Source organism: Dermochelys coriacea, chromosome 3, assembly GCF_009764565.3.
Source record: "Dermochelys coriacea isolate rDerCor1 chromosome 3, rDerCor1.pri.v4, whole genome shotgun sequence".
NCBI lineage: Eukaryota > Metazoa > Chordata > Testudines > Dermochelyidae > Dermochelys > Dermochelys coriacea.
Genome location: NC_050070.1, coordinates 195,558,147 through 195,585,689, shown reverse-complemented (window position 1 = coordinate 195,585,689; position 27,543 = coordinate 195,558,147). Strand labels below are relative to the sequence as shown.

The 27,543-nt window shown below is 40.4% G+C and overlaps 1 protein-coding gene across 15 annotated transcripts in view; it reads left to right on the top strand.

Annotated features, from left to right (window-relative positions):
- AFTPH (aftiphilin) overlaps window positions 1-14,796 on the top strand; it is a 55,155-nt gene extending 40,359 nt beyond the window's left edge. For 8 of the 15 annotated variants that reach the window (XM_038394526.2, XM_038394524.2, XM_038394520.2 and 5 more), the window contains 3 exons: window positions 2,256-2,316; window positions 9,162-9,285; window positions 13,708-14,796. In XM_038394526.2, coding sequence (XP_038250454.1) covers window positions 2,256-2,316; window positions 9,162-9,285; window positions 13,708-13,852 — 330 coding nt within the window. In that variant the 3' untranslated portion in view covers window positions 13,853-14,796. Of the gene's footprint in view, window positions 1-2,255; window positions 2,317-3,935; window positions 4,020-9,161; window positions 9,286-13,707 lie in introns of those variants that run through there. The other 7 variants (XM_038394518.2, XM_038394510.2, XM_038394515.2 and 4 more) reach the window with 2 other exon arrangements.
- The last annotated feature ends 12,747 nt before the right edge of the window (window positions 14,797-27,543 follow it).

Here is a 27,543-nt window from a genome sequence, read left to right as displayed (position 1 = left end):
CCAGCCCTGGAGCTGCTGCAGCAGGGAGAGGTGCCCCTCCTCCCCCAGCCCAGGTGCTGCAGGTGGAGAGAGCTGGGGGGAGTCCTCTCTCCTCGCCATAGCTCCAGGGCAGCCTGCACCCCAGAGCCCACCTCCTCCAGCCGGAGCCCTCATCTCCTCTCCCCTCCCTCTGCACCCTAACTCTCTGCCCCAGCCCAGAACCCCCTCCGACATTCTGAACCCCTTGGCCCCACCCTCACCACGTGAATTTTATGTGCACCCATATGGAGGTGATATGTGACACATCACCTCCATATGGGTGCACACAACAAAAATCATGTGGTGAGGGTGGGAAAAATTAGAGGGAACACTGGTCCTGAATCTAAGTACTTTAACAGAGACTTCCAAACTATTTCTAGGGTGATTGTGTGACTAAATGGGGACTGGTAGGAAACCATTAATCCATGTTTTCTCTGGTGATTAAAGCCTGGATTTGAGCTGATTTCTCTCAATGGAAGAATGAGTTTGTCATGAGTATTTTTAGTGAAAGTTATGGACAGGTCATGGGGCCATGATTTTTTTTGTTTTTTGCCTGTTACCTGTCCATGACTTTTACTAAAAATACTCATGATTAAATCATAGTGTTACTCATAACGTACTGGGCATGACTGTCATAACAGTACCAGCTGCAGGTTCTGCATTGGCACCATTATTTTTCTTTGCTACTAATTGGAATATTTTCAAATGCTAGTATTTTCACTAAGAGTGAATAAAAATGAGATGTGATTAAATCCTTAGACCTCAGATTGTGAGGGACTACTTAAAGCATACTTATCAGTACTGTAAACATTGCAAAGGCATTAGGAAGAAAAGATTTTCTCCAAGTAAAGCTTTTACGATAAGTAAATACAGAACTTCCATTCACTTATTTTTTGGTTTCCAATAATATTTTTCAAGAAGCTAGAGGCTTCTTAAGATTTACCTTTATTGTATGGAGCTGGCTCTGACCCTCTACTTTGTGAAATTGCATAACCTTTCAACATTAAGTTGTTCCAACTTTTAGAGAAGGAGGCAATAGTTGATTAAAACAAGAGCCCCCTTCTTAGAGAAATAGTCAGAATGTGTCTTAATATCTAAGAACCTGCAAATAAAGTTTAACTCCAGTAAGACATTCCATATTGATTACCAAAATTTACAATTGTTCTTCCTGACTCAAGTATAATGAAACAAACAAAATACAATACCAAACTTACATAGTTAAGGCAGATCCTTTCCATTGTTTCTAATAGCTAATTTCACTGGGGAGCAGAAATGTAACAAGCAAGGCCTACCTATACCAAGTATTTGTAATGCTGCTTCTATGGATGTCCTCAGAATACAAACCATTTACAAGTTACACTACAAGTTGCCACTAGTTATCGGGAAGCTGACTATATCCTTCCTTTCCCCTCCTTACTTGTTCATACTATGTCATCTCTGCATCTTGTTTAACTTAAGTGTACAGAAGGATTGAACAAAAGGAAATGGAAAGCTAAGGTACTCTCCCAGGAGGAGACACATTTTCTGTTTTGAGTCTTGCCCCTGGATTTTGAGTGTGTGTGTGTGTGTGTGTGTGTGTAAGTTCTGGCACCCCATCTCTTTGTCGTCAGATAGAAAGTTTGGGACTTAGCTTCACCTTTATTGGTCAGGATAATATATCACAGGGTCATTGTAGGCAGTCTTTCCTTTTCAGAGTGTAGTATACTCCCCAGGTGTGCTTGGGGGAGCCTCTCTCTAGAAAGGAAACATGGGTTCCTTCACGGTGAATAACTTTCATTTTTGGATATAATCATGCCAAAGCATACAAAAGTGCAGAACGTACTCTTCATATTTAAAATAAAGAGCCACCTAAGCTAAACTGTGTGTTCACAACCTTTCATGCACAAAGACTGCACTGTGTCCATTTGGAGTAGCAATTTCTTAAATTTTAACGCTGTATTAATGTTTTTGTTTTTGTCGCCATAATTTAGTTAATTTAACAAAAACCTGTTGGGGCTAGGGAGGGTATCTGATCTGTTTTGATTTCATAATTGAACCAGACTTTGAGATAGACTTCAGATTTTTTTATGAGTATATTAAGAAAATTTGCAGCTCACAATATCTGAAGGTAAAAATATTTATTTTATATTCAATTGTCCCCTTAATATTTAGGTGCAAAAAAATATTTGTGTGAAACGTTTTACATTGTTATAACCTGAACTGACTATAAAATCTGATTTCTGACTTTTCAACTCTAGGAATCTCTACCACCTGTCCAGTTTGACTGGAGTAGCAGTGGCCTTACTAACCCTTTAGATGGTACGTCTCTCCGTAGAGCCTCTAGCACCAGAGCTAGAGTTAAGAAAGCTACAAAGTTCAGACAAACATCTCTCTGCTGATTTTTTTTTTCTAATATATATTATTTCTTACTCTTAACTTTGGAAATTCAGGCTTTCTTTCTGGTTAGATCTGCCACAAATAAAGCAATCTATAATGTTAAAACACTAAGAACTAAGTAATATTTTATTTTCCTGCATTTATGCTGAACACACAGTGGCAATATTAATACCTCATTATATATTTTCAGATTATAATGAAGATCTGAATAGTTAAGGATTTTGGATTGACATGTTTTACTTTTAAACATGTATTTTTCCCAGTGCACAATTATCATCTGTTTAGACTTCCTTATGAATGGCCAAATTAAGTGTATAGTGGCTACTTCAAAGCACAATTGTTTAACCAAAAACTGTTTGCAAAAGATATTTCTTGACCTGGAAGCTTTCAGATTACAAGTATTTTATATATTAAAATGGAAAATGTATAACTTTAATGTGTAATCACTTTTGCTTAAACTCAATCTAAATATGTTCAATTATTAAAGAGGTAGCTACATACTTTAACAAACATAGTTGTCTACATAGGTAAAAATTCACGTAAAAGAATTTTATATAATTTTTTTTTAATGGGGAAGTGAGTTGTCACACTAACCGTGTGCCTTAAATGTAAGCTGGAGGAGAAGGAAAAGTAACAAGTTTTAATAAACTTGTTGGGTGGCATGTTAGAAACCTGTAAAGAACATGAGGTTTCTGCTAGCAACAATTATTTCCTAATGCACGAGTTGCTAAAAAATGAGCTAAAATAAATTACATCTGTTACTACACCAGTGCTATCTAGTAGTGTTGTTCCCAGGATCTGTGGAAAGTAACAGCTTGGATATCAGTACCATGGTGATGAAGGAAAGCCTGGATGGGCCCTTTTGCTGTTGTCCGGTGTCTTATTACTTCAGTCAAATCATCCTGCTTTCTTTTAACAAGCAACTTCTTCAAAATGTATCCTGTTTGATTTCTGCTTCAGTGTTAAAGGGGAACAGTATAACTTACCACTCAGAAGCTGGATGTAATCGTGGCATTCATTATGATGTATTTACATTGTTTTAAGCTGATATTAACAGTTCATAACCTAAAACTAGCTAATACAGCTTGTCCAGTTTTCAATCCTGTGCTTTAATTGGAAGGTCAGTTACATCTTCATGCTAGAAGGATGGTTTGTTTTCTTTGACATTTACAACCATTCAACTCCTCCTACAGATTGGCCTAAGAATTGTTTCCCTTTAATTGGGCAGATGTCTCTTGCTGGTTCTACTCCATTTTTAGACTGAAATAAATCTATATTTCTTTCTACTTATAAAGTTACTAGTGTTGAATTATTTGCTGCACTGTACATGAGAAAATGTACATTGAATTAAGTTGTTAACCTCTTTAGAAATTACAAACTAATATTGTAAGCCTTGTTTTATGTCAATTTTTAAATTGTGTAATGAGTACTAATTATAACTTGCATGTTCAAGTGTGTGTCTTACCCCTTTTTACACATAAACCCCTCCCTTGGCTTACCTTCTATATGGCTGCCTACCAACATGGTCACTGAATTTCAAGCTAGTGGAGGTTCCACTCTTCTGAACCTTGATTTCTTTGGGCCCGTGGATGACAGTAGCTCTAGCAGCACGACCACAATGCCAGGTCAGCAGAGTGTTAAAACCACAAATACAGTCTTAAACAATTTACTAAAAGCATGAGCACATCACTTGACTTTCCTATAAACAAGGATCTTCTATACTGTATTTCTCAAAAATGTCTTTCTAGTACTTTTTTTAAATCTGTATGCTATTTTCTGACATTTGTATTAAGTGCTAAGTATTAAAAAGGTACTGTCAGCTCTATACTAATGCACATTTAAGGAGTGAATGGCTCTTGCATTCCTAAATATCAGATATGTAAAACTTTCCCATCTGTTTCAAATGACAAATTTTGAAAGCTAGCTTGTCAGAATAATTAATGTAAAGCAGTTAGAACAAAATACAAATACTGTATAGTATAAAAAGGTGAGAAGCCTTCCCTCTTTTCAAACAAGACTATTACAATACAGTTGATTATTGAAATTAATATAGGTATGTGTATATATAGTAACTTGCTGAATGTGTGAACTATATATTTAAGTATTGAGAGATTGGGCATAGCTAACATGTGGCTATCTAAAAATTGTAATTTTGTTCTTTGGTGGTTAGTAATAATGCCATGATAAAATAAGTATTTTTAATATTCGTAGTTGAAAACAAGCAGTTCCATGTTTCTAGGACACTGAAAGCTCAACAAATATTAGACCATTGACTGTAAAAGAAAAGCAATTTCAGCCATGCTCTATGGTTCATTCTCTTGATAAGGAACAAAAGTATGTGTCACTTTCTACTTTGAATAAAATGGGAAAACAATTGAATTCATATTTGTATCATGGTTACATTTTCTTTAATGTGGTTTTGACATGCTTTAAATATTTTTGTGAGCTTGTGAAAACCTATGTCTAGGATTTTAAGTTTTTTATGCTTGAAATTTATACTTAAATTCCTGCAAAATGCATTTATTTCTTCATTTTATGACCATTGCTGTATTTCACTTTAAATTAAGGAACAACTTCCCTCAGTTCTGAATTATTTGGTTTTTAACTTTACTCTTAATTGCACTCAAATTCACTCCAACTCCCTCTCCAGGAGCCAAATAATATAAGCATTGTGCAGAGGTGTTGGAATAATGTGATAATGGGTTTGCCATAAAGGTGCTGGGAGCCAAAATAGAGAAGTTTAGGGCATGCTATGACATTTGCATAATTCCTTCAGAGAGATTTTTATAATAGCTAAATTTAAATCCATCAATTAAATCCATGAATATCACCAGTAGATATTTTATAAGATGAATGGTAATATACATTCTCATTGTCCTGCTGTTGTGGACACTTGAAGTGATTACTACAGTGATGCTTTGGTGGCATTTTATTGCTTTATGGGTTTTGGTTGTTTTCTTTGTTTACAAATGTATCATCCAACTGCAGGTATTGCCACCTTTCCTGGTATGCTATATTGCCATTGCCTGCAGTAGTTTCCTGACTTGTTTCTGGGAAAGTCATTTGTTTCCTAGCTTACAGCTCTGTGTATGTTTTGTGTTTAACTTTGTTTAGGAGCTGTATGTAGAATTTGGTTGGCTAATGTTTCTCAAATAATCTCATTAAGGTTTTGTAGTGCTGCCCACAACCATTCTCTGATCATTTAAAAGGAATATAGAAGATGCAAGTTTTTATTTAAAAAAATCACTTTGACTTATTTTTGAGACAAGTAGCCAATTATTTGTTTAAAAAAAAACAAAACTGACGTCAGCAGTCAAAGATTACTTCAGCACCTTTTGGTGATTAAATATTGCCTAGACTCCCCTCAGTGTTGTCATATCTGGATCCAAAATAACTTTATCGATAAAGTGAATGTTAACAATAAATTAAGGGGACTACCATGTCTAATTTATACATCTGTTATGTTGTATATACAGCACTTTTCTTCATTGCACTATGCAAACACATAATTCAGTAGGAGCTACCAAGTAGCACAATCATTTGAACAATAACTTCAAAAATTGTACTCTGATGCAAGTGAATGCAATAATACTTAAGTTGTGTTAGTTGATAAATGATATAACTTGTTAGTTGCAACCTTCTATATATGTCACAGAGCTGCATACCAAAGGGCTCGCTCTGATCACATTTTTTTTAAAAAAATTGTAGCTTTACTGTTTACACCTTAATGGGATCTCAAAAGCTTTTGCAAGTCACTCCCCCTACTAGAAGTGGACATTCAATGGAGTTGAGTGTTTTCTGATCATTTCCGAGTTCTGTAAACATCTGATACTGTTTAAAATGCATGGTATACTGGTCTCAAACTTGGCGCATTTTCCCATGTTGTATGTAAATCTGGCTAAGACCTCACTTTATGAGAATTTGGAAAAACAAGTACATGTTGACTAGTTTCTTTCTAGTGAACAAGTATCAAAGGCAAACACTTCCCTCCACCCCCCTCTTTGGTTTAACCAAGGGATTATCAGTTTTAATTACTTTGTCATCAGTTTAATTTATTAAGCACATCTCAAGACTGTTTAGTTTATTCCAGTGATTGATATGCCAGCCACTTCCTGGGCATTAATGACCCAGCAGTGAGGAGCTTATACAAAATGCAATTGAGGGCAGTTAATCTCATCCACTTGCACCGAGGTTATGGCTGTTAGTTACAAAATGGAATTGGAGGAGTAACAGGCATAGCTGGGTTTTAACTGGTGAGATTTTGAAGTTTGGTATGTGTGTAGAGCATTTCTAAACAATGCCCAGACATTAGCTAATATCTAACATTGCAATCAGTTTATAACAGTTAATATTTTTAGATCATTTCTAGTTGTCAGTTAATCACAGTTAACTCATGCAATTAACAAAAATTAATCGCAATTAAAAACATTAATCGCGGTTAATCGCACTTATAACAATAGAATACCAATTGAAATTTATTAGATATTTTTGGGTGTTTCTACATTTTCAATATTGATTTCAATTACAACACAGAATACAAAGTGCACAGTGCTCACTTTATATTTTTTTATTACAGATATATGCACTGTAAAAATGATAAACAAAATAAATAGTATTTTTTCAGTTCACCTCATATAAGTACTGAAGTGCAATCTCTTTATTGTGAAAGAGAAACTTACAAATGCAGATTTTTTTTCTGGTTAGATAACTGCACTCAAAAACAAGAGTGTAAAATTTTAGAGCCTGCACATCCACTCAGTCCTACTTCTTGTTCTGCCAATCGCTAAGACAAACAAGTTTGTGAACATTGACCGGAGATAATGCTGCCTGCTTCTTATTTACAATGTCACCTGAAAGTGAGAACAGGCATTTTGCAGGGCACTTTTGTAGCCAGCACTGCAAGGTATTTACATGCCAGATATGCTAAATATTCGTATGCCCCTTTATGCTTTGGCCGCCATTGCAAAGGACATGCTTCCATGCTGATGATGCTCGTTAAAAAAATAATGCATCAATTAAATTTGTGATTGTACTCCTTGGGGGAGAATTGTATGTCTCCTGCTCTGTTTTACCCGCATTCTGCATATATTTCATGTTATAGCAGTTGTGAATGATGACCCAGCACATGTTCATTTTAAGAACACTTTCACAGCAGATTTGACAAAACGCAAAGAAGCTATCGATGTGAGATTTCTAAATATAGCTACAGCACTTGACACAAGGTTTAAGAATCTGAAGTGCTGTTCAAAATCTGAGAGAGACGTGGTGGGAGCATGCTTTTAGAAGTCTTAAAAGAGCAACATTCCAATGCAGAAGCTACAGAACCCAAACAGAAAATCAACCTTCTGCTGGTGGCATCTGACTCAAATGATGAAAATGAACATTCGTCAGTCCACACTGCTTTGGATCGTTATCAAGCAGAACCCATCATCAGCATGGAAGCATGTCCTCTGGAATGGTGGTTGAAGTATGAAGGGACATATGAATCTTTAGCGCATCTGGCATGTAAATATCTTGCAGTGCCAGCTACAACAGTGCCATGCGAACGCCTGTTCTCGCTTTCAGGTGACATTGTAAACAAGAAGCAGGCAGCATTATTTCCTGCAAATTGTAACCAGCCTTGTTTGTCTGAGTGATTGGCTGACCAAGAAGTAGGACTGAGTGGATTGTAGGCTATAAAGTTTTACACTGTTTTTGTTTTTGAATGCAGGGTTTTTTTGTACATAATTCTACATTTGTAAGTTCAACTTTCATGATAGAGATTGCACTACAGTACTTGTATGAGGTGAATTGAAAAATTATTTTTTTTTTACAGTGCAAATATTTGTAATAAAAAATAAATGTAAAGTGAGCACTGTTTTTTGCCCAAGCCTGTGCTGGGTTTTTTTGTATTTTGTTACTGCATTTCATAGGTTTGTTTGTATTTTTATTCTTTCGGATTAATGGTTTGCTATTAGAATCTAAAATTCATTCAAGGGACAATGTCAAAACAGATGTGGCTTAAGATGATAAAAGCTGTAAAATTAAGACTGAAGAATCCAGTTACTTCAATAATTGGTGCGCTGTAAACGTGAGAGAGAGGAGAAAATACAATGGGTCAAGTATTTAGGTATAATTATAAATCTATGCTACTTTACGGTTTGTACTGTAGATCCAGTGAAGTAGAGTTAAGAATGATTGATCTTCCTCACTTTCATCAATTTTCAGCCAAGCTCTTATTACTTAATATGGTATCATGTGTTTTAATGTTTGTGCAATACACTACGTAATATCTTATTTGAAGCCCACTGATTTATTGTCACTATGAAACATTCATTTTTAAAACTCAATTTTGTATTTTTTTCTACTTCTAAATGGTCGCTAAAATGATATGTTCCAATCAATCAATTGTTAAATTATTTTTTAATAAAAACTAGTTGAGTGAAAATGAATAAATGTTAAATATTACACTTATAAAAATGTTAGCTGTGCAAGATGCACTCTAATGCGCAAACCAAATCTTAATGTTGGTTGCCCACAGGTCGAGACCTTTTATGCCAAATGTAAGTCCACTTGTATATACATTTTTCTAGTGCAGTTGTAAGCCACTGAAAGGGGGTGAGAGGTTTGGAAACATTGACAAGTTCTGTCATGTTTTCTTACAGTATTTTGTTAACATTTTTAAATTACTCAGATGTTTACAGAAAATGAAGCCTTTAACATCTTGATCTGACTAATTATGACGTATTTGCATCCAACCATCACTGATTATTATTTTATACTATAAGGTGTGGATCCAGAGTTGTATGAGTTGACAACTTCAAAACTGGAAACCTCCAATGCAAGCAGCAAAGTGACTGATGCATTCGCAAGGCTCATGTCCACAGTAGAGAAGGCAAGCACATCTACAAGGTAAATCATGGCGACCAGTTAAGAATTTTGAAAATTAAGGATTGGTCAGTGGCTGAGAAATGAATGGCCGTGCCTTTAGATTCCAAGTCCTTGAATGAAACACATTTTATGTTAGTAAATGCATTAATGAAGACTAGTCCACATCACAACTTCATCACTGATTTTCCCCTATTTTGATGATGATGTAATCAAATCAGGAGACTCATTAAAATGAGTTAGTGTGTGCATATTAATTTTCTCTATCAGAATTTAATTATTTGTAAAGATACCAAACATGGCTGGATCAGAAAAGGAGAATCTCTCAGGAAAATCATTAGCTGCTAAAAATGAGAGGATGAAGTGAGTCCTGACAGAAACTTAACTATAGCACTTACTAGTTAGGTTTCACATTGATTTAGAGGAGTCAGCTCTAACAGGTCATTGTGGGAGAAGCTCATTTTTGTTGTGTTTACTCTAGTTAATCCATAATATGGAGAGTTGTACTTGCTTTCTAGCTAGCAAAGTTGTCAAGCAAGAGAAGTGGGTGCAAGGGGACAAACTGCACATTAAAAACCAGCTTTATCTGTGGAACACTCCACGGCAACTGCCAAAAGCGGTGTATTTAGGAATAAGCATGTACTTCATGGTATGTATGTGCTTCATGGACATTGCTTTTTCTTTATGCACAACCTAAATCAGAACCTTTCGATTACATATGTATCCCTGAAGACTTGTGTATCACATTAGAGCAGAACAAGCAGTCCTTATTCATAAGAACTAGTTCACGGCTTATTCAGTGATTGTGTATCCTAGCTCCGTCCAGAGATATCCCGTTCCTATCTAAAATTCAAATTAAACCAGCGGTTCTCAAACTATGGGGGGCCCTCCCAAGGGAGGCACAGGAATGGTCAAGGGATGCGTGAGCTGTATGCTGACGTGGTTTTTTTTTGTTTGTTTTTGGTTTTTGTTTTTTTAAGAGCTCTATCTGTCAGCCCCAGATGGCTGGGGCTTATGCAGAAGGGCCATGCACACTCAAGAGCGGGGATAAAGGGGACAGCCAAAACCCCATCACCCTGGCTCAGGATCTCCTCACTACCCCCAATCCCCTCACTGGGAGGAGGCTTGGACTTCCCTCTACCCAATCCCTCACCAGGAGACAGCTCAGTCTCTCCTCCCCCTCCCACTCCAGTCCCTCACCAAGATGCAGCCTGGGTTCCAGCTGGCAGCCCCAGGGTGGCAGCAGCAGTGCAGAAGTAAGGGTGGCAATGGGGTGCAAGTCTGCTGTGAAAAGTGATGACACATAACTTTTCACATTGCCACCTTACTTCTTGCTGCTTCTGGTGTGTGCTGCCTTCAGAGCTGGGCATCCAGCCAGCTGCTGCTGCTGCTCTGCTCTGCCTTCAGAGCTGGGTGGTAGTGGTCTATGTACTTGAGGGGAAGCGTAAACGACCACAGACGCAAAAGGGGGCCCGATCAAGTAAGCTTGAGAAGTACTGTGTTAAACATATTAAATTTAAAAAGGCAGTAACACTAAGTAAGCCACGTTCTGAATAACTTTTTCTACTAATTTATATTATTTGCAAAGAAAAGAACTTTTATTCTGTGCTTCCACTTAATGACATTTATTGTAGAATTATGCTATGATATGAATGGTATTGTAGTTTAATACTTTATGATTATGATGTTTAGACTAGGTCGTTTTTTAAACACCAAATGCTAGATGTTGAAAGCACTCGCTACAGAGTGTTTTTCTGAGTCTGTGGAATAATGTTTTTACTGTTTCCCCACAGTGTGAAAATACCAGAAGCTGATCTTCAAAAAGAACTTACAGCAGTGGTGGGCAACTTGCGGCCCGTCAGGGTAATCCGCTGGCAGGCTGCCAGACAGCTTGTTTACATTTGCACGGCTGCCTACAGCTCCCAATAGCTGCAGTTCGCCGTTCCTGGCCAGTGGGAGCTGCAGGAAGCAGCGGAGACCGCAGGGATGTGCTGGCCGCCACTACCCGCAGCTCCCATTGGCCGGGAATGGCGAACCACAGCCACTGGGAGCTGCAGGCAGCTGTGCAAATGTAAACAAACTGTCTCGTGGCCTACCAGTGTATTACCCTGACGGGCCACAGGTTGCCCACCACTGACTTATAGTGACAGTAGTAGTGATCAGAGTAGCAGCCGGGTTAGTCTGTATTTGCAAAAAGAAAAGGAGGACTTGTGGCACCTTGGAGACTAACACATTTATTTGAGCATAAGCTACAGCTCACGAAAGCTTATGCTCAAATAAATTTGTTAGTCTCTAAGGTGCCACAAGTACTCCATTTCTTTTTGCGAATACTCTGAAACCTCCATTTCTTTTAGTGACTGATGAAATTTCAACTGCAAACCATTAGGGGGAGCCCTAAACCTCAGAGCTGTCTTGGTTTATCTGATTTCAGCTTCACTGTTTAACAGTACTATATATAGCAGGACTGACAATCTAGCATCTTCTTGGAAATACAGTAACTTTTTTTGAAAATTTATCTCAATGGTCTGAAAGCACTGAACAGAAATGTAAAAATTTTTTAGTCTTCACATGTAAGAGAACAATGCTCACTTCATTATAACTGTAGAGTGGTTTTACAGATATTTAATAAAAACAGCTGAAAACTCACAGAAAATCTTGCAAACTCCAAGGTACATGTAGTGCTCGGAAATGTCTTTGTTTACTCTAGTAAGTCTTTCTCTAGATTTGTACTTGTTTGCCTGGCAGACTTTTCAAAATATTCAGTTTTTACAAAGTGGTAGAAAGTCTTTTATTCAAACGAATGTCTGTCGGCATACTACATTGTTATATTTGATTGTGGGTTTTTGGGTTCAGCATCCCAAGTATGGTAGGAACTTTGCAAGCAAACAGGTCACCCCAAGTAGTAGCCTCGTGGTGTTTAAGCACAGATAGAGACTAAAAAGGGACATCAGAGTGCAAAAAAAAAAAATGGAGTAACATGGCCATGCAATAGCTTTAATAATACCCACTTTGCGTTAGCATTATTTTGTAGATTGTTTCAATTTTTTGAAGGGGGGGATTGATAATGTGGCAAAAGCGAGGAAACAAAGATGGTGGAAGTAATTTTGGAGGCAAGAAGATGAAGACAAGGACGTGGGAGGATGTATATGAAAAGGATGAGGATAAAGACGAGGAAAAGTAGAGGCATGTGAAGAGGCATAGGCAGAGGGAAATGAGGTAGGCCAGCTACAGGTAAGGGGTTGTGATGGAAATGGAAGTTAGTATCAAATCCAGATATTGATTATGGTGACATGAAGAGGCTATAACTTGTGGTCTGGTGTTTGGGGGTTTTTATGGCATGCCACAGAAGCTGCACATGCTGATCCAACCAACATACGTTGCAAGTAACTTAGGGCTGCTGGAGTTTGATGCCCCAGATTGGTGTATGTGGTGGAGAGTAAGGTGTGGGTTGGTAGGCCTTCCCTTTATCCTGTTCCCTGGCTCCTGGTGCTGGTAGCTATGAGAGGAAGCTTCAGGAGCTTGTGGAGGAAAAGAAAGGGACCTTAGATTGTGGTTAATCCTGGGTTCACGAATGAAGGCTGGTTTGGAGCAGCTGGGACCTGAAGTTTCCAGTCTTAATTTAATTTTGCAACCGAAATTCAACTATTAAATCTGAATTTAACAATTGGCAGCGATCAGCTGTTAGGTTTTTTTTAATTAATCCCATCCCCTCTGAAAAAGAAACATTCTGAATATCCTTTTTTCTTCTGAAATTTGTTTGAACCCAAGATCAGTTTACCCATCTCACTTGTCCCCTCACAGAAGGTTTAGAAACCTGTTGTGGAAATGTCAAGTGACTTCCTCAAGGCACCCTCATTTGTGTGAAGTAGCACCATTTTCATCCACAGCCTGGTTGCTCACAATTATACAGTTACTTCCTCAAAATGGGGGTGGGGGGAATTGACAAAATAGTTCCTTACGTACTGGTATATTAAACTTGAAGATAAACAAGCTAAAATGGAGAGTCCTATAGAAAAAGGACTTGGTAAAATATTCTGGGTTACTATTGGATGCAGCCACTAATTATGTAGCTGGATTGCATCTAGCAGGCCTCCAAGCCTCCTTTCAGATGTTCCTGATTTGGACTGAAAGATTTCTCTGTATGTTAATGATAGTACTCCTGCTATCTTACCCGATGGCTAAAGTTACAATTATTTCTCACATAAAGTGAACAATCCCATGATGGTGCTTCAGAACTTGCAAAAAATTTAACATCTGAGTAGGAAACCAATTTCCTTCATTGCAATAATGTTTAGAAGCTCTGTGCCAAACTTCCATGTGAGGTAATGTTGCAAGTAGGCAGGATATAATTTGTATCTCTTTACAGAAATGGTGTTACCTCAAACAGTGGCTCTTTCTCCAGGATTGTCAAGTAATGGATTAATGCACTCTTTCTCTTCTTAACAGGAAGCCTAAAAAGGAAGAACATCTTAGTGAAGAGGCTGCCAAGGTGATTTCTAGCCTTCCTGACTTAACTTTCATGCATGCCAAGGTGTTGATGTTCCCAGCCACGTTAACACCTTCAACACGCTGCCAAGAAAAGGTAGACTAAGTGATGTGAATTGGACACTTTCTATTGATTCCCCCCCCCCCCCCGGGTCATAAAAAGCAATCTTGCTTTAATTAAAAACTTCAAGTTCAGATGATTTGTTGGTAAGCAGCACTAGAAAGGTATACATAGTAATGTATATTTATTTACATACTGGAATCTAAATTTATATTAGAAAAAAGTGTAAATAATTGGGGGTGAATCTTTTTGGAGATTTATTCTTTTTGTTGTGCTCGGATGTATACATTTCTGTCTTTGTGAAATACACTGGTGTCCTTCTTACAAAACTTTAAAAATTTTAAAAAAAAAATTCCAATCTTCACTCTCTGTGAAATCCCCTTTCAGTGTTTTCAGATTGTATCAAGTGTCTTATTTCTTTTCTGCATATATTAAAATATTTCATTTTAACTGAAAAAGGTCACATGGTTTTTTTGTTTGGGGTTTTTTTGTGGGGGGTTTTCAGCTGTTTCTTTAAAGCAGGCAGTTCTTCTGTTTGATCAACCTAAATTTTTTTAATTTGTTTTTTAACTCTTCAAACTTTAACAATATGGCTAAAACACTATATAGCCTTTTGAAAGGTATATTGTCAGTACCTTTTTGTGTTAAATTATGAATCAGTCTACATTTAATCAGTTTGATTTTTGAAAAGAAGGACCAAAACTATGAATGTCTTACAATGAGATTTACCTGTTACAGTTTTTGTTTTGTTGTACCACTATTCCTATGTTTGATTTTGCACAGTGTAAAATGACATAATCATAGATTGCTATGGTTTAGGCTGTATATACAGTAAAAACTATGGGTTGTAAATGTTGGGGAAATTCCTATGGAAAAATAAAGCTATGTAGAAGAACCTCTAACAAGGTTAATGTGCATGCCCAAGGTCTTTTGAAATTTAAGTGTGTAAATTTCCTTTTAGCTTACACAAAATAAAATAATTTAAAAGATGTGTATAGTCTGATATCTTTTTATGCACTTTGTCACATATGCTTGCTTGTTTTTTATAATGCTAAGGGACAATTAAATATACTGTACTAGGAGAGCATACAATAAAACTTCCCTCTGGGCTGCACCAGGCCCACAACACACTTTCTTGGGACCTACACAAGGAAGAGCGAGGCATGGTTTAATTGTATCCAGCTTCTGAATTGAGGCAGTTATTTTCTTCTGACAGAAACTTGCTCTCTGTTAGGACATTGTGGCATGAAACAAGTTAGTCTGATTACAGCATGACCGCTTTACAGTATATTGGCAATGCTGAACAGGTAGGGGAAGCCAACTATACCAGCCAACTTCCGAACAACAATTAAAAATGCTAGTGTCGTATTTCCTTAATTTCTCTGACACACAAACCTTTAATGTCATTGTCCTGTTGTAGCTCTTACAAGAATAATATCTTTGGTGAGAGGAGGGAGGTTGTCTGTTCCAGCCCCCATTGATTTCAATGGAATTGGATAGAGCTCAGTGAGCTAGCACATCCTTCAATTGAGAGATCCACCAGGAATGTAAACTGTCCACGTCTAACATGTAATCTCAGGTCTTCACTTAGCTATTTATAGTACCAATATTAACTACCGATTCATCAGTGAATATTCAGCTCTGAGAAATCTCCAACAAATGTGCCTCTTCTTCCTGTGCCTCATTGTCCAGCTGTCTGAAATTTTGGTCATAATCGTATAAATTCATTCTGCTGTCGTTGGCCAATAGCTAAATCCTGGAATACATCTTCACAAAATTCAGCCTGTTAAATCTAAATCATCAGTTCTCAAACTGTGGGTCAAGACCCCAAAGTGGATCGCAACCATATAATTGGGTCGCCAGGGCTGGCGTTAGACTTCCTGGTGCCCAGGGATTAAACTGATGCCTGAGGGCTTCAGCCCTGGGCGGCAGGACTCAGATTACATGCTCCCCCACCCAGGGCTGAAGCCCTTTGGCTTCGCTCCACCACCACCACCAAGGGTGGTAAGGCTCAGGCTTTGGCTTGGTCCCCCCTCCTCCCCACCCAGGGAGGTGGGGCTTGGGCTTTGGCCCCCTGCGACCCTCCTGGGCTCCGGTAGTAACTTTTGTTGTCAGAAGGGGGTCACGGTGCAATAAAGTTTGGAAATCGCTGATCTAAATGTTCCTATTTTGTAAAGTGTTCGAAAGAAATTCACCTGAGTTCTACCTCTTGTAATGTGGAAGTTCCAGTTAGTTTGTGATGGCCACTCAAGGCTTAATTATTAGCCTCACAGCTGCAGTAAAGTAAGTGTGCAAAGCCTAAACTGTCTCCTCTGCTCTCTGACTAGTGCTCCAGTGCATAGTGTCATCATGTAAAGCAACATCCCCGCATAGCTGAAAGGATTGATGTGAAAGCCATCTGCTTTATTGCCTGAAAAACCTCTTTAAATTGTTTCTTCCAAATAATCTTCGTTGTAGCATTGTCTTGTACTGTACACTTCATCTCAGTACTAGATTTTGATTCATTCTGAGGTTTTTTAAGTTGTTGTTTTTTGCAACATTTACTTAATATAACATTCAGTTCTAACAGTGGACTGCTGTATTGAAAATCAGTGCTTTTGTTTTTATAACTACAAATGTGTCCATTAGAGCCAGACTAGTGTGATATAGTTGGAGTAGAGAGCTAGAGCTATTGTTTGAGGAGAAAATGTTTGGGAGCTGACTCATGATCCTAGGCTGAGGGCTAGTGGACTAAGCTGTTAGAGAGAGAGGTGGGGGTGGGAGTGCCAGCTGCAAGTTGATCTTCAGTCTTCTCACAATTGCCTCTAGTGGCAGCTGCCCGTTTTGTCTTCCAAGCTCAAAGTGCAGGACTGGTGGCTCTGGCAGAAAGAGGGGAAGGGAGACAATGGGGGAGGGGAATGTCTATTGTAACTGATGCTTTAATCCCGAACTTCATGTAAAACCTGGTTGCTAGTTGATTTTTGCATGAAATTTTACATTGCTGAAATGTATAAAATGCGTATCTAAATTTATCCATTTAATTGGTCAGTATCTGAGATGTTTGTTGCTTGCTTTAAAAACAAGCCACAAAAACAAAACCACATTTCCCTTTCATATTAATCCTTTCGTTGGTTCATTCTAGTAGAATGGACAGTCTTCCCTACAGCTGTCCTTTTTTACTGTATACAGGTCTATAGATTTTTCTCAGAAGATTGCTTTGTTTTATATAGCAACTTTCATCGAGAAGACCTGCCCACAAACAGCTGTTTATCCATTTTGGGCCTACTGAGATGAACAGCATATTCTCTCTAATTGAAATCTTGCCTGTAACTTCATGGTGGCCACTTGGATGGTGGCCACTTGTATCTTCTCAGAAACATTGTTAGGTAATATTACAGGGGCTTGTAAATATGGACCACGTTCACTCGAGAGCCTGCTTGGTTTTAATAGTTGAAGTGCTTGTGTGCATACCCAGCTGAAACTGCAAGGATGTGTTTGTTGGAAACCCATTGTCTGAATTGGAGTTTGGCCATAAACCCAAATCTAATACACCTACTCTGAAAAGTGCCACAGGGTTCTTCAATGATACTAAAAGAGCTGAACTTTCATTTGGGTAAGACACAAGAGGACAACATGCCCCGTAGCACATTGTAGTTCAGTACTGATTCATAGGGAACAGTGCCACCTGCTGCATTCCTGATACCAGACTTCCCACAACATCTAAGGTTTCATCGAAAAATCAATAATAACTTACCTCGATTAGCTTTGAGTTCACAGAAGGAAAGTTCACAAATACCTTCAAGTGAATCTATCAACACCTTATTTAATTATGCAGCAACTCATGTTTAGGATTTTAGGGGGTTTCAACCGGGGCAAAAGGTATTATTGGGGGTGGGAGTATGAGCGTAAAGCAGATCAAGCCAAGCCACATGTCAGATGTTGGTCTAGTTGCTCACTTGTCTTAAACAGAACCCCTTTTGCCTCATTCTGTCCCTTTTGTGTCTTTGGAGGTTGTCTCTCTTTTTATTTACATTGCAGAATACTGTCAAGGTACAAGATAGTTGCAAAAACAGTTCACCTCACATAAATCGCACATAACTTAGATATATACTGCACAGATACATACTGCACAGTGATAATTGTGTGGAGCCCTGAGGGTGTCTTGCCTAGAGAAGCAGAGATGCTTCTCTGATTTCACTAATTGCTGGAGGAGCATTTCCTTTATGCAAAGCTGACTACTTCTTTTTTAAAAAGGTCTGAAGTTATATTTTGTAGCTTATTTTTCCTCTTTCTTTCAGGAACTGCAGTTCTTGTATATGAAAATACTTCTCAACTGCTTGATAATTGTATCACAGATTTTTCAGTGTCCGATTCTGATCTCAGTTCTACTACAGTCCCTCGCTGAAGCAAATGGAGTTACTTGGGGATTACACTGGTATAAATTCAATGCAGATCTGTCCCAGTGTGTTTTATTAATATTGGTGTCTTAGCTTTCCTGGTTACTAATAATCAACAATTTAAAACCTTTCACCGCAGGACTTTTGCCTGTTTGTTTGGAAATTCTGTCAAGCCTGCCAAATATTCTCGATATTTAAGCTTACAGAACAAACAAAGCCAAAAACAAATTTCTTTATCAGTTGGGACTGACTGTGTCTCTGGCATATGTCAGTAAAGCTATGGAGCACCAGCAGTTATTCCATCTGCAACACAGTTAACCTGTGAGTACTGGTCTCTTCACCAGCAGCTACTGTCCATAAACCCCTCTGCATTTACAATTGCCAATATAAGTAAAAATATACACTTGTTCCATTCAGCCATCTAACACCTTTTCTGTAAGATTATGCTCTTTTTCTACTCCCCTTTTTTAGTCAAAATTAGACACGCTGTTATGTCCTTCTGTGTGAAATTCTAAGGACTTCTCTTGGCTTTCCCGCCCCCCCCCCCCAAATTTTGCCCAGTCCAGCTCTAGTGGTTGGATGTTGTGTAGATGGTCCATGGTTGTGATAGGATCATTTCAACAGACACCTGCTGAACGGGGGCGGGGGGTGCATGTTCTGTAAGACAGCGTTTCTCTCAACCAGGGTCCAGGGCCGCAAGCCAGTGACAAGGGGTCCGCCAAGCAAGGCTAGTGTTAGACTTGCTGGGGCCCAGGGCAGAAAGCTAAAGCCCCAGCATGTGGGCTGAAGCCTGTGGCACTGAGCCCTTCTCTCTAGAGCTAGAGCTGAAGCTAAAGCCTGAGCAACTTAGCTTTGCGGGGCCCTGGCAATTGCCTTGCTTGCTACCCCTTTATGCCAGCCCTGGCTTTCGTATGCAGAAAAACAGTTGTGGCAGTGGTGGACCGTGGAATTTTTATAACATGTTTGGGGGAGGGGGCTCAGAAAGAAAAAGGTTGAGAACCCCTGCTGTAAGAAATGAGCAGTCTTAAACTAAGATTACCAACACCTGTCATCAGGTATAAACATCTTGGAACAAAAATCTGGAACTCCTATGCATAAAGGCTTCATTTCATCTTGGGGAAAAAAACAAAAAACCTATAAAGGGAAAGTGTCAAAAAAAAAAAACCACACTTGAGTGTTCTTTCACAAACATCAATGGCAATATCAAGCCTGTTCAAAGAATAAGATTTCCCTGCAGACTCTCATTACCCATCTGTGCTTTACAGCTATGCTCAAACAGCAAAGTCCCTACCCAACAGTTTGATGTGCCTCAGAAGTAAGTGAACCTCCTTCCCGCTAGTGGGGAGTAGGTGAAGGAAGAACCATTTTAATCCATGTACAGCTCTGAGCTGTGTGATGTGATTCTCTAACATGTTTTTAAAACACTGCAAACTTTAAAGCTATGTTGTGTCAGGGGGTTCTGAGAGCAGCAGCTCTCATGAGGGAGGAAGGAGTGATCTGCTGCTACGGTGATGAAGGCTAGAAAAGTACCTGCTAGGGGGAAACTGGTAAGTAAAAGAACCAACAGCCTCTGAAGCAGTGGTGAGCCCTAGGTGTCTGACAGTCCTCTTCAGTGCTATTGGTGAGGTTTCCGTAGGTGCCTAATGAACTTCTTATATGCCCATTGATTTTAATGGGAATTGAATGTCCAAATGAGGTAGCTTTGGAAATCGCAGTCCACAGATGTGTAGGCCATTTGGAATGCTTCCATTACCTCTGAAGTCATGTTCCCAGAAGACATGAAATTAAGCACAAGTTTGTTTGTTTTTTTTTGGTTGGGGGTGGAGACTGAATTTCTTCTGTTGGCTTCTCTAAAAGTCTTACAAATATAAATACTCAGCTTTGGTCCAATGCCTGTGTTGGAGCTGATTTGGGGTAAATGTTTAGAGTTTTCTGAGTTTCTTCAACATATGAATGCAAGGCTGGAAATGCCTAAGTAGAGCTCTTTAGTGGCTACCATGTCATCAGAACCCAAGGGGAGGAATTATGGGACTAAGCGTAAAATCAAGTTTTACACATCAGTTAAGTGGATTGATTAAAAAAAAGCTAAACTTTCAAGTAACTGAAAATAAAGTCAAGGAAAAGGATAAGTCTGGAATGGAGATGCTGTGGGGGAGAGACCTTGTACTTGGGAAAACAAATGTGAAAAGTGGAGCAGATCAAACTGGAAGGAAACACAAAAACAAGAATAAGCAGGCACTGAATGTCCCCTAGCAGAGTGTTGCAAGCAAACTACAGACAGAGCTGGCAGGCGCCACCTAAAGTTAAGGTTGCCCTACACTTTCCATTACAAGATCCTGTTTGTAATTTGCCAACTTTAACTGTTTGGACTGAAGTTTCCTATGCTGGATGTGTCTCCAACTGAAATTTTTTGAAAATTGTAATCAAAAGTGATTAGTTGTTTCCAGGAATGAGGTTAGGGGAAAATGTTGTTTTGCCCATGGTTTGGGGGGTTTTTTAAATGTACACCCAGGTCATTGAGATGCTCTAGTGCCTCCACTGCTTCAAAGCATGACTTGAAATTTGTCTGGGTGTGGTCACCCTGGAGTCAGGGATATGCCTTTTTGTCATCTCAATAGAAAGCCACCACATTTGCCTAAGTTGTACGTGTTTGAAAGTCTGTCTGCACATGCTCAGTAGAGACATGTTAGCATTTGTCAGCTAAATTCTCTGAAGAGTCTTAGCATGCGCCAGACTGGGACTGAGGAGGACTTTCCCTGCAATTGCTGCTCCTGGCTGGCACAGGCTGCTGTGACACTGGCAACAGGAACTGAGAGCAGAGAGACTCTCTCCTGGGCTCTGGGCCTCCCTTGCTGTGCTCAGGCAGGGTCGAGGAGGGGAAAACAGCCTGCTTTGAATGCAAAGGAGTGAAAATGGGAGGGAGGAACAAGAGGCAAATAGAGGGACCGAGGGCTGCGGGAGCTAAAGGGTGGTGGGGAGCAGAGGAAGCAAGAACTCTGGAGTATAAGTAGTGGGGGTGGGAGGATCTGGATAGGAGGGCAGGGGATAGGGGGACAGGAGCTGGATGGGAGCAGACAGGCAGAAGGGCTAGAACCACTAGAGCACGTTCCCCTCCAGAGCCGCCCTCTCCTGTCAGTAAAGAGATGTGAAACCCACTGGCAAAGGAGTCCACACAGATAACCACCATATCGAGCCTAATACGGCTACCCCTTACTCCACTGGCTAAAGTAGCAGACGTCTGAGCTGCAAATCTAAAGGACGGAACTCCACTGATGATCCAAGTTGGGGATTAATATGGTTCCACATGATTAGAATCTTTTTGTTCCCATTTCTTTAATTCTTTGAAAATCACATTAAAAAAAACACATTCAAAAATGTGAAGTTTGGAAGTCAAGCAATCAGAAGCTGGAAAAGCCAGAATTAAGATTGCCTGCGCAATGTTAATTTGATCCCCTTGTGCAAATGCATTATAATACAGTTTTTAGTGACATGATCATATACTATTTTTTTCCTACAGGACTCCTGTCTCATTCAGTGCACAGGATGGACTGTGCTTTGGGAATGATTCAAGGTTGTGTTGTGAAGGAGACTGTAGCACACCTGCTTCATTAGTTGCAGAAGTGTTGGAAGGTGTGTAGTGAATGTGTCAGGGGGAGGGGGTGGCAGGAAGAGAAAGGACGGTCTCCTGCTTAAGGCAGTTGAATGCTGCCCTGGAGAACCGGATTCTATCCCTGCCTCTACCACATCCTGTGTGATGCTGGGACGGTCACTTGAACCAAACTTTTCACGGGTGGCCACCATCTGTGTGTTCCTTTGTTGAGTGCCCAACATGAGACACCTGGGACAGACTTGTAGAAGCGCTGAGCACTCACGGAGTCATTGGGAGCTCTTTATGGGTTGCGAAGTACTCTTGAAAATCAGAAGTTGAGCACCCAAAATTAGTGGATGCTTTCAGCCTTAATCTTGCATCTCGGTTCTCAGCTGCAAAATGGGGGCCAACACCCCTATGAAGTAAGATGGTATTGTGAAGATGAGTTCATTCATTTATGAAGCTCTAAGACAGTCTGGTGATATCACCTTAGAAATGCGTGGGAGGAAATAATTCTGTATGTAGTGCAGGGTTTGGATGGCATGTGTTAAGTAAGATCTAGGGCCAAATATTGAATGTGGAAGATTAAAAAATACAGAATAACAGTGTGATCATGTAATTAAACTGTATCATCATGTATACACATAACAGGGCTGAATTATGGTTGTACAGGCAACCTTGTTTCTGGCATTTCCTAACTTGAGGGCTTGTCTTAATGTTCTTTTCAATATAGTTTTGGGCATGTAATACATAGTTTATATGATCCTGTGGTTTCAAATGAATTCTAACCCACTTTACAAAGCAAAACAGAGGAATCAAAATTTCACTGTCAATTAGCTTTCACAGTAGTTATGACCTGGAGCTGTCTGTTCTGATTCTTCCCTCAACCCTGCACCTTCATCACCAGCATTATTGAATAAGGAGAATATATGTACAAACCGTTAGCCTTGTCTGCTCAGTTACAACTAGGGTAAGGAACACATTTGACATGGATGTGTTCTAACCATGCTATAACCTAGTTTGGATATGCCTGTGTCTTTTAACCATGCTATTGCCCTTATGGTTATAACATGGTTTGGTCTGGTCCTTGCAAGCAAAATCAGAGCATATTATAGCATGGTCTGAACCCCTCCTTGATGAAAGTGGGTTCTCCACCATGGCTGTAATTGTAGTCTGGATGTTATCAAAGTGCTAGGATTTTTAAATCATGAAGGAGGAGTGGGAATACAGTGTGGAAGGGCTGATTTCAGTGCAGTTTAGCAGGTATGCTGAATGATGTGTTGTCTGTGCCTTTGTCTCAGCCTGTCCAGTGAAATGTGACCAATTCACTCTTAAAGCGCTAAGGGACAAAATGCTGGCTCGGTGTTTGCTTCTCTCAGACACTGAGAACTGCAGCCAGCCCTGTTACCAAGGCCAGGTGTGGCTTTCAAGACAGCTTTAATCTTCTAAATGGCAGGATGTAAGCAGCCAGTGCTGAAACTCCCCTGAGCCTTAAGCTCTTTAGACTAGTAATTGGAAGGTATTACACAATTGGTGAAAAGCAGGCTCATTTGGTTGCACCTGACTCTTTATAACTGAGCTCCAGTTGCTCAGGTGGCTAGTACCTGGGAAGAGTTGTGTAGTATTTAAGTCCCACACATAGACAGAAGTTTCACAATGCATCAGACACCCAAATGCTTCAAGAAAAGGAGTACTTGTGGCACCTTAGAGACTAACAAATTTGAAATTTCATGAAATCTCTAAGGTGCCACAAAATTTGTTAGTCTCTAAGGTGCCACAAGTACTCCTTTTCTTTTTGCGAATACAGACTAACACGGCTGCTACTCTGAAACCAAATGCTTCAGTGCAATCATGTTCAGCTCCCTTCATTGTGGCACAAACCCAAGTGAAAGAGGGAGTCTGCAATGAATGCTGGATTTTTCTTAAGCAAGGCAACCCCCTTTCTGTACCACTGCAGGCACAGCTATCTGCAGAAGACATAGCCAACAAACGTTCTCTTGGCCTAATAAACAGTCCTTCCTAATCTAGGAGGACAGGAACATGAATGGGCTGGAGACTGCTTTGCTCCCCTATCTGGCTGGTGAAGCCTGTACTTGTCAGTACTTCCTGCTTTTAGGGACCTCCATTTTCTTTCTCCCCTCCTAAAGATCATGAGTTATTTGCAGTCCCCACCACTACCACCCAGGGCTGGCCTCAGCACCACAGAGACCATGGCCCCAGGTCCCTTTGCCATAGCGACAGCAGACTGATTTCTGGCTGCGGGGCATAGGGTTGCTCCCATGGCTGCTCACGACATTAGTGTTGTCACAAAGCTCCCACCCAACTGACTCCTCTGTGGCCCACTCAGTGGTATGAGTAGAAGTCTGATGCTGGGCTGTCTGTGTTCTGGGTTTGTACAGTGCCTAGCACAATGGGGTCCTGGTCCGTAACCGGGGCTCCTAGGTACTTCAGTAATACAAATAATAACAGGACTGAAAGCAAGAGACCTCATGCATTGTAACTGTAGCACTACCACTGACTCTCACTGGCCTTCAGCTGAGCTTCTTAATCTTCTGCCTGAGTGTCCCCCTGAGACGTGGTGCTGTGATGAAGGTTTGTAAATCTCTAAAATTCACCAGAACGTCCCTGTACCCTGTAATGGCCCAATCTTAGTTCGGGAATCATCCCTTGTAAACACTGGCAGTTGTGTAATGGACGCAAGCGGCTGGACTCGGCTGCTCTCATAGGAGAAGGCTGGGTTATACTCCTAACACCCACTTTTTGATATAAAGTGAGTTAGTGTGGTTAGCCCCACAGAACCCTCTCCCCGAGTCCTCCCCACACTCTCGGCCTAGCCTGTGATCATGTTTGACGGGCGTTTAGAGGAGGGAAGCTGGGGGGGATTGTTTGAGCCCCATTCAAAACTGCAAAGGCTGGTTCTGTGTATTTCCAAGGTGATCACTGGACACAGTTTGGCTCTTAGGCAGCATTGATTCTAAGTACAAACACAAACGTGGCTGTTTGTAGAACCAGAATGGAAACAAGAGTTTCTTTTCTTTAAACTCACCCAGAAAAACCTTATTTCAGATGTTTTGTCCATATCCAAGGGCCTGATATGACTTGTCCCAGTTTGCGCAAGACAGTTCTATTTCCATATAGTTTGTGAGGCTCCAATATTGTAGTATGTGAAATTATTGTGCATTACTGAACACTAAATTCTTCTGTTGCTCAGTTAACCCTGAAGTAAGTCAAAAGTCTACACGGAGCTGGTGGTCTAACTGCCAGTGGCATCACGCAGCTGTCAGGAATATTGTAAGTTGTTAAACTTTCCTTGTGACTGGCTCTGACAGTGGCAAAGTAAGCAGTTGCCTAGCTGCTTTCGTGCACTTAAGTGTTCAGCTTTCCCTCCTTTTCTCTAGTTTTCTCCATCTCCACCCATCTGGAGTCTGCTCTGGCAACTGTCCTCCTCCCTTGGCTGAGGAGGAGGGAAAGGGGTGGAGAGGGAGGACCCAAACAGCTGTTCCTTTAGGCTCCAAATCAATGACGCTCCTTAGCGAGCTGGCAGTGTGAGTTCATACATTAGGAAGGCTGCCTTTTTATGCAGGGAGACTGCATGAGCCAGTTCTTCCCCAGCTCAGGGACGAAGGGGTAGAGAGTTCAGCCTTTTCCAACATGGACCATCAGGCTGGCACAGATTTCGTATGTTTCCATTATGGGATGATACAGACTTGAACAGTACAGTGAAGGACTGTGCTGGCACCTAGGAAGAGCTCTGGTGCTATTATTTCTCTGCACACTACTGAAGTTTTGCAGTTTGCATGTTAAATTCCCTTTGTGTATTAAAGCCACTCTGCTGAGAATGGGGTTATTTACGTGTATGAGATCTTGATGTTCCTGTTTAGAAGGGCCAAATTCTGCTCTTTTAAGCCTGTGTAACAACAGAGTGATTCTACTCAAGCCAAACTGGGACAGATCCTCAGCTGGTGTCAGCTGCTGATTTACCCCAGCTGAGGATCTGGCCCAATAGATTTGCACCGGTGGAACTAAGAGCAGAATCTGACTTTGCATAGTCAGATTTTAATTCTACAGTTTTCTCTGCTCCTTGTGAGGGCTCCAGATAGTGTGAATGATTGGTATTTATAAATGCTAGTACAGTGTAATACATCAGCTGAATAGACATACCATGGTAATGATCCAAAAAGCAAATGCCACTGACAGAGCAATACACAAATCTAAAAGGATAAAGAAGAACATCACCCTTCCCTCCAGCACTGAAGTAGGATAATAGGGGCCTGATTTTTCAGAGTTGAGCACCCACAATCCCAGTGGAAGTCAATGAGAGCAGTGGATTCTCATCATCTGTCTAAACTCAGGCCCCAGGAGTTGGGCTTTAGTTCAGGACTGTTGCTCCAGACATGGCACCACAAAGCTATGTTGGAGAGGTCTGTTTCCCTAAACATTTTTGTTCAAAGTGGCAGAGACGCATCTTGAAAGCTATGGGTGCGGAGTATTACAGTTGAAATCTCATTAGTAACTAATATGTCTTGTGTACAGAATTCCACATCCCCTTCACTGACCTCTTGCCCTGCAGGATTTGATTGGCAGGCCTCAGAATTGATTCTTGCCTTTTAAGTGTGAACAGAAGGACTGTGCTGGTTTACAGGTGATACAGGCAGGATGCCTGATTATTGCATTACAGGGGAAAATGGGGATTTCAGCCTGAGTACTGGAGGTACAACAGTTGGAAATGTTCCTCCTCAATGAATATACCTAATGCCCACAGCCCTGGCGAAGACCTGAAATACAGGAATGTTACCTGCTTTGCAGCAAGCCTGCTATTTAGCAGCAGAAAGGTGGGTTACTGAAAAACAGCAGCTGAGAAGCAGCATCTATTTCTTTTTAAGTGGTTCAGGCTATGAATGCTCTTCTGCCATCTGTTGGACTTGGATCATAAATGATCTGGAGGATGGTGTGGATTGCACTCTCAGCAAATTTGCGGATGATACTAAACTGGGAGGAGTGGTAGATACGCTGGAGGGGAGGGATAGGATACAGAAGGACCTAGACAAATTGGAAGATTGGGCCAAAAGAAATCTAATGAGGTTCAATAAGGATAAGTGCAGGGTCCTGCACTTAGGATGGAAGAATCCAATGCACCGCTACAGACTAGGGACCGAATGGCTCGGCAGCAGTTCTGCGGAAAAGGACCTAGGGGTGACAGTGGACGAGAAGCTGGATATGAGTCAGCAGTGTGCCCTTGTTGCCAAGAAGGCCAATGGCATTTTGGGATGTATAAGTAGGGGCATAGCGAGCAGATCGAGGGACGTGATCGTTCCCCTCTATTCGACACTGGTGAGGCCTCATCTGGAGTACTGTGTCCAGTTTTGGGCCCCACACTACAAGAAGGATGTGGATAAATTGGAAAGAGTACAGCGAAGGGCAACAAAAATGATTAGGGGTCTAGAGCACATGACTTATGAGGAGAGGCTGAGGGAGCTGGGATTGTTTAGTCTGCAGAAGAGAAGAATGAGGGGGGATTTGATAGCTGCTTTCAACTACCTGAAAGGGGGTTTCAAAGAGGATGGCTCTAGACTGTTCTCAATGGTAGCAGATGACAGAACGAGGAGTAATGGTCTCAAGTTGCAATGGGGGAGGTTTAGATTGGATATTAGGAAAAACTTTTTCACTAAGAGGGTGGTGAAACACTGGAATGCGTTACCTAGGGAGGTGGTAGAATCTCCTTCCTTAGAGGTTTTTAAGGTCAGGCTTGACAAAGCCCTGGCTAGGATGAT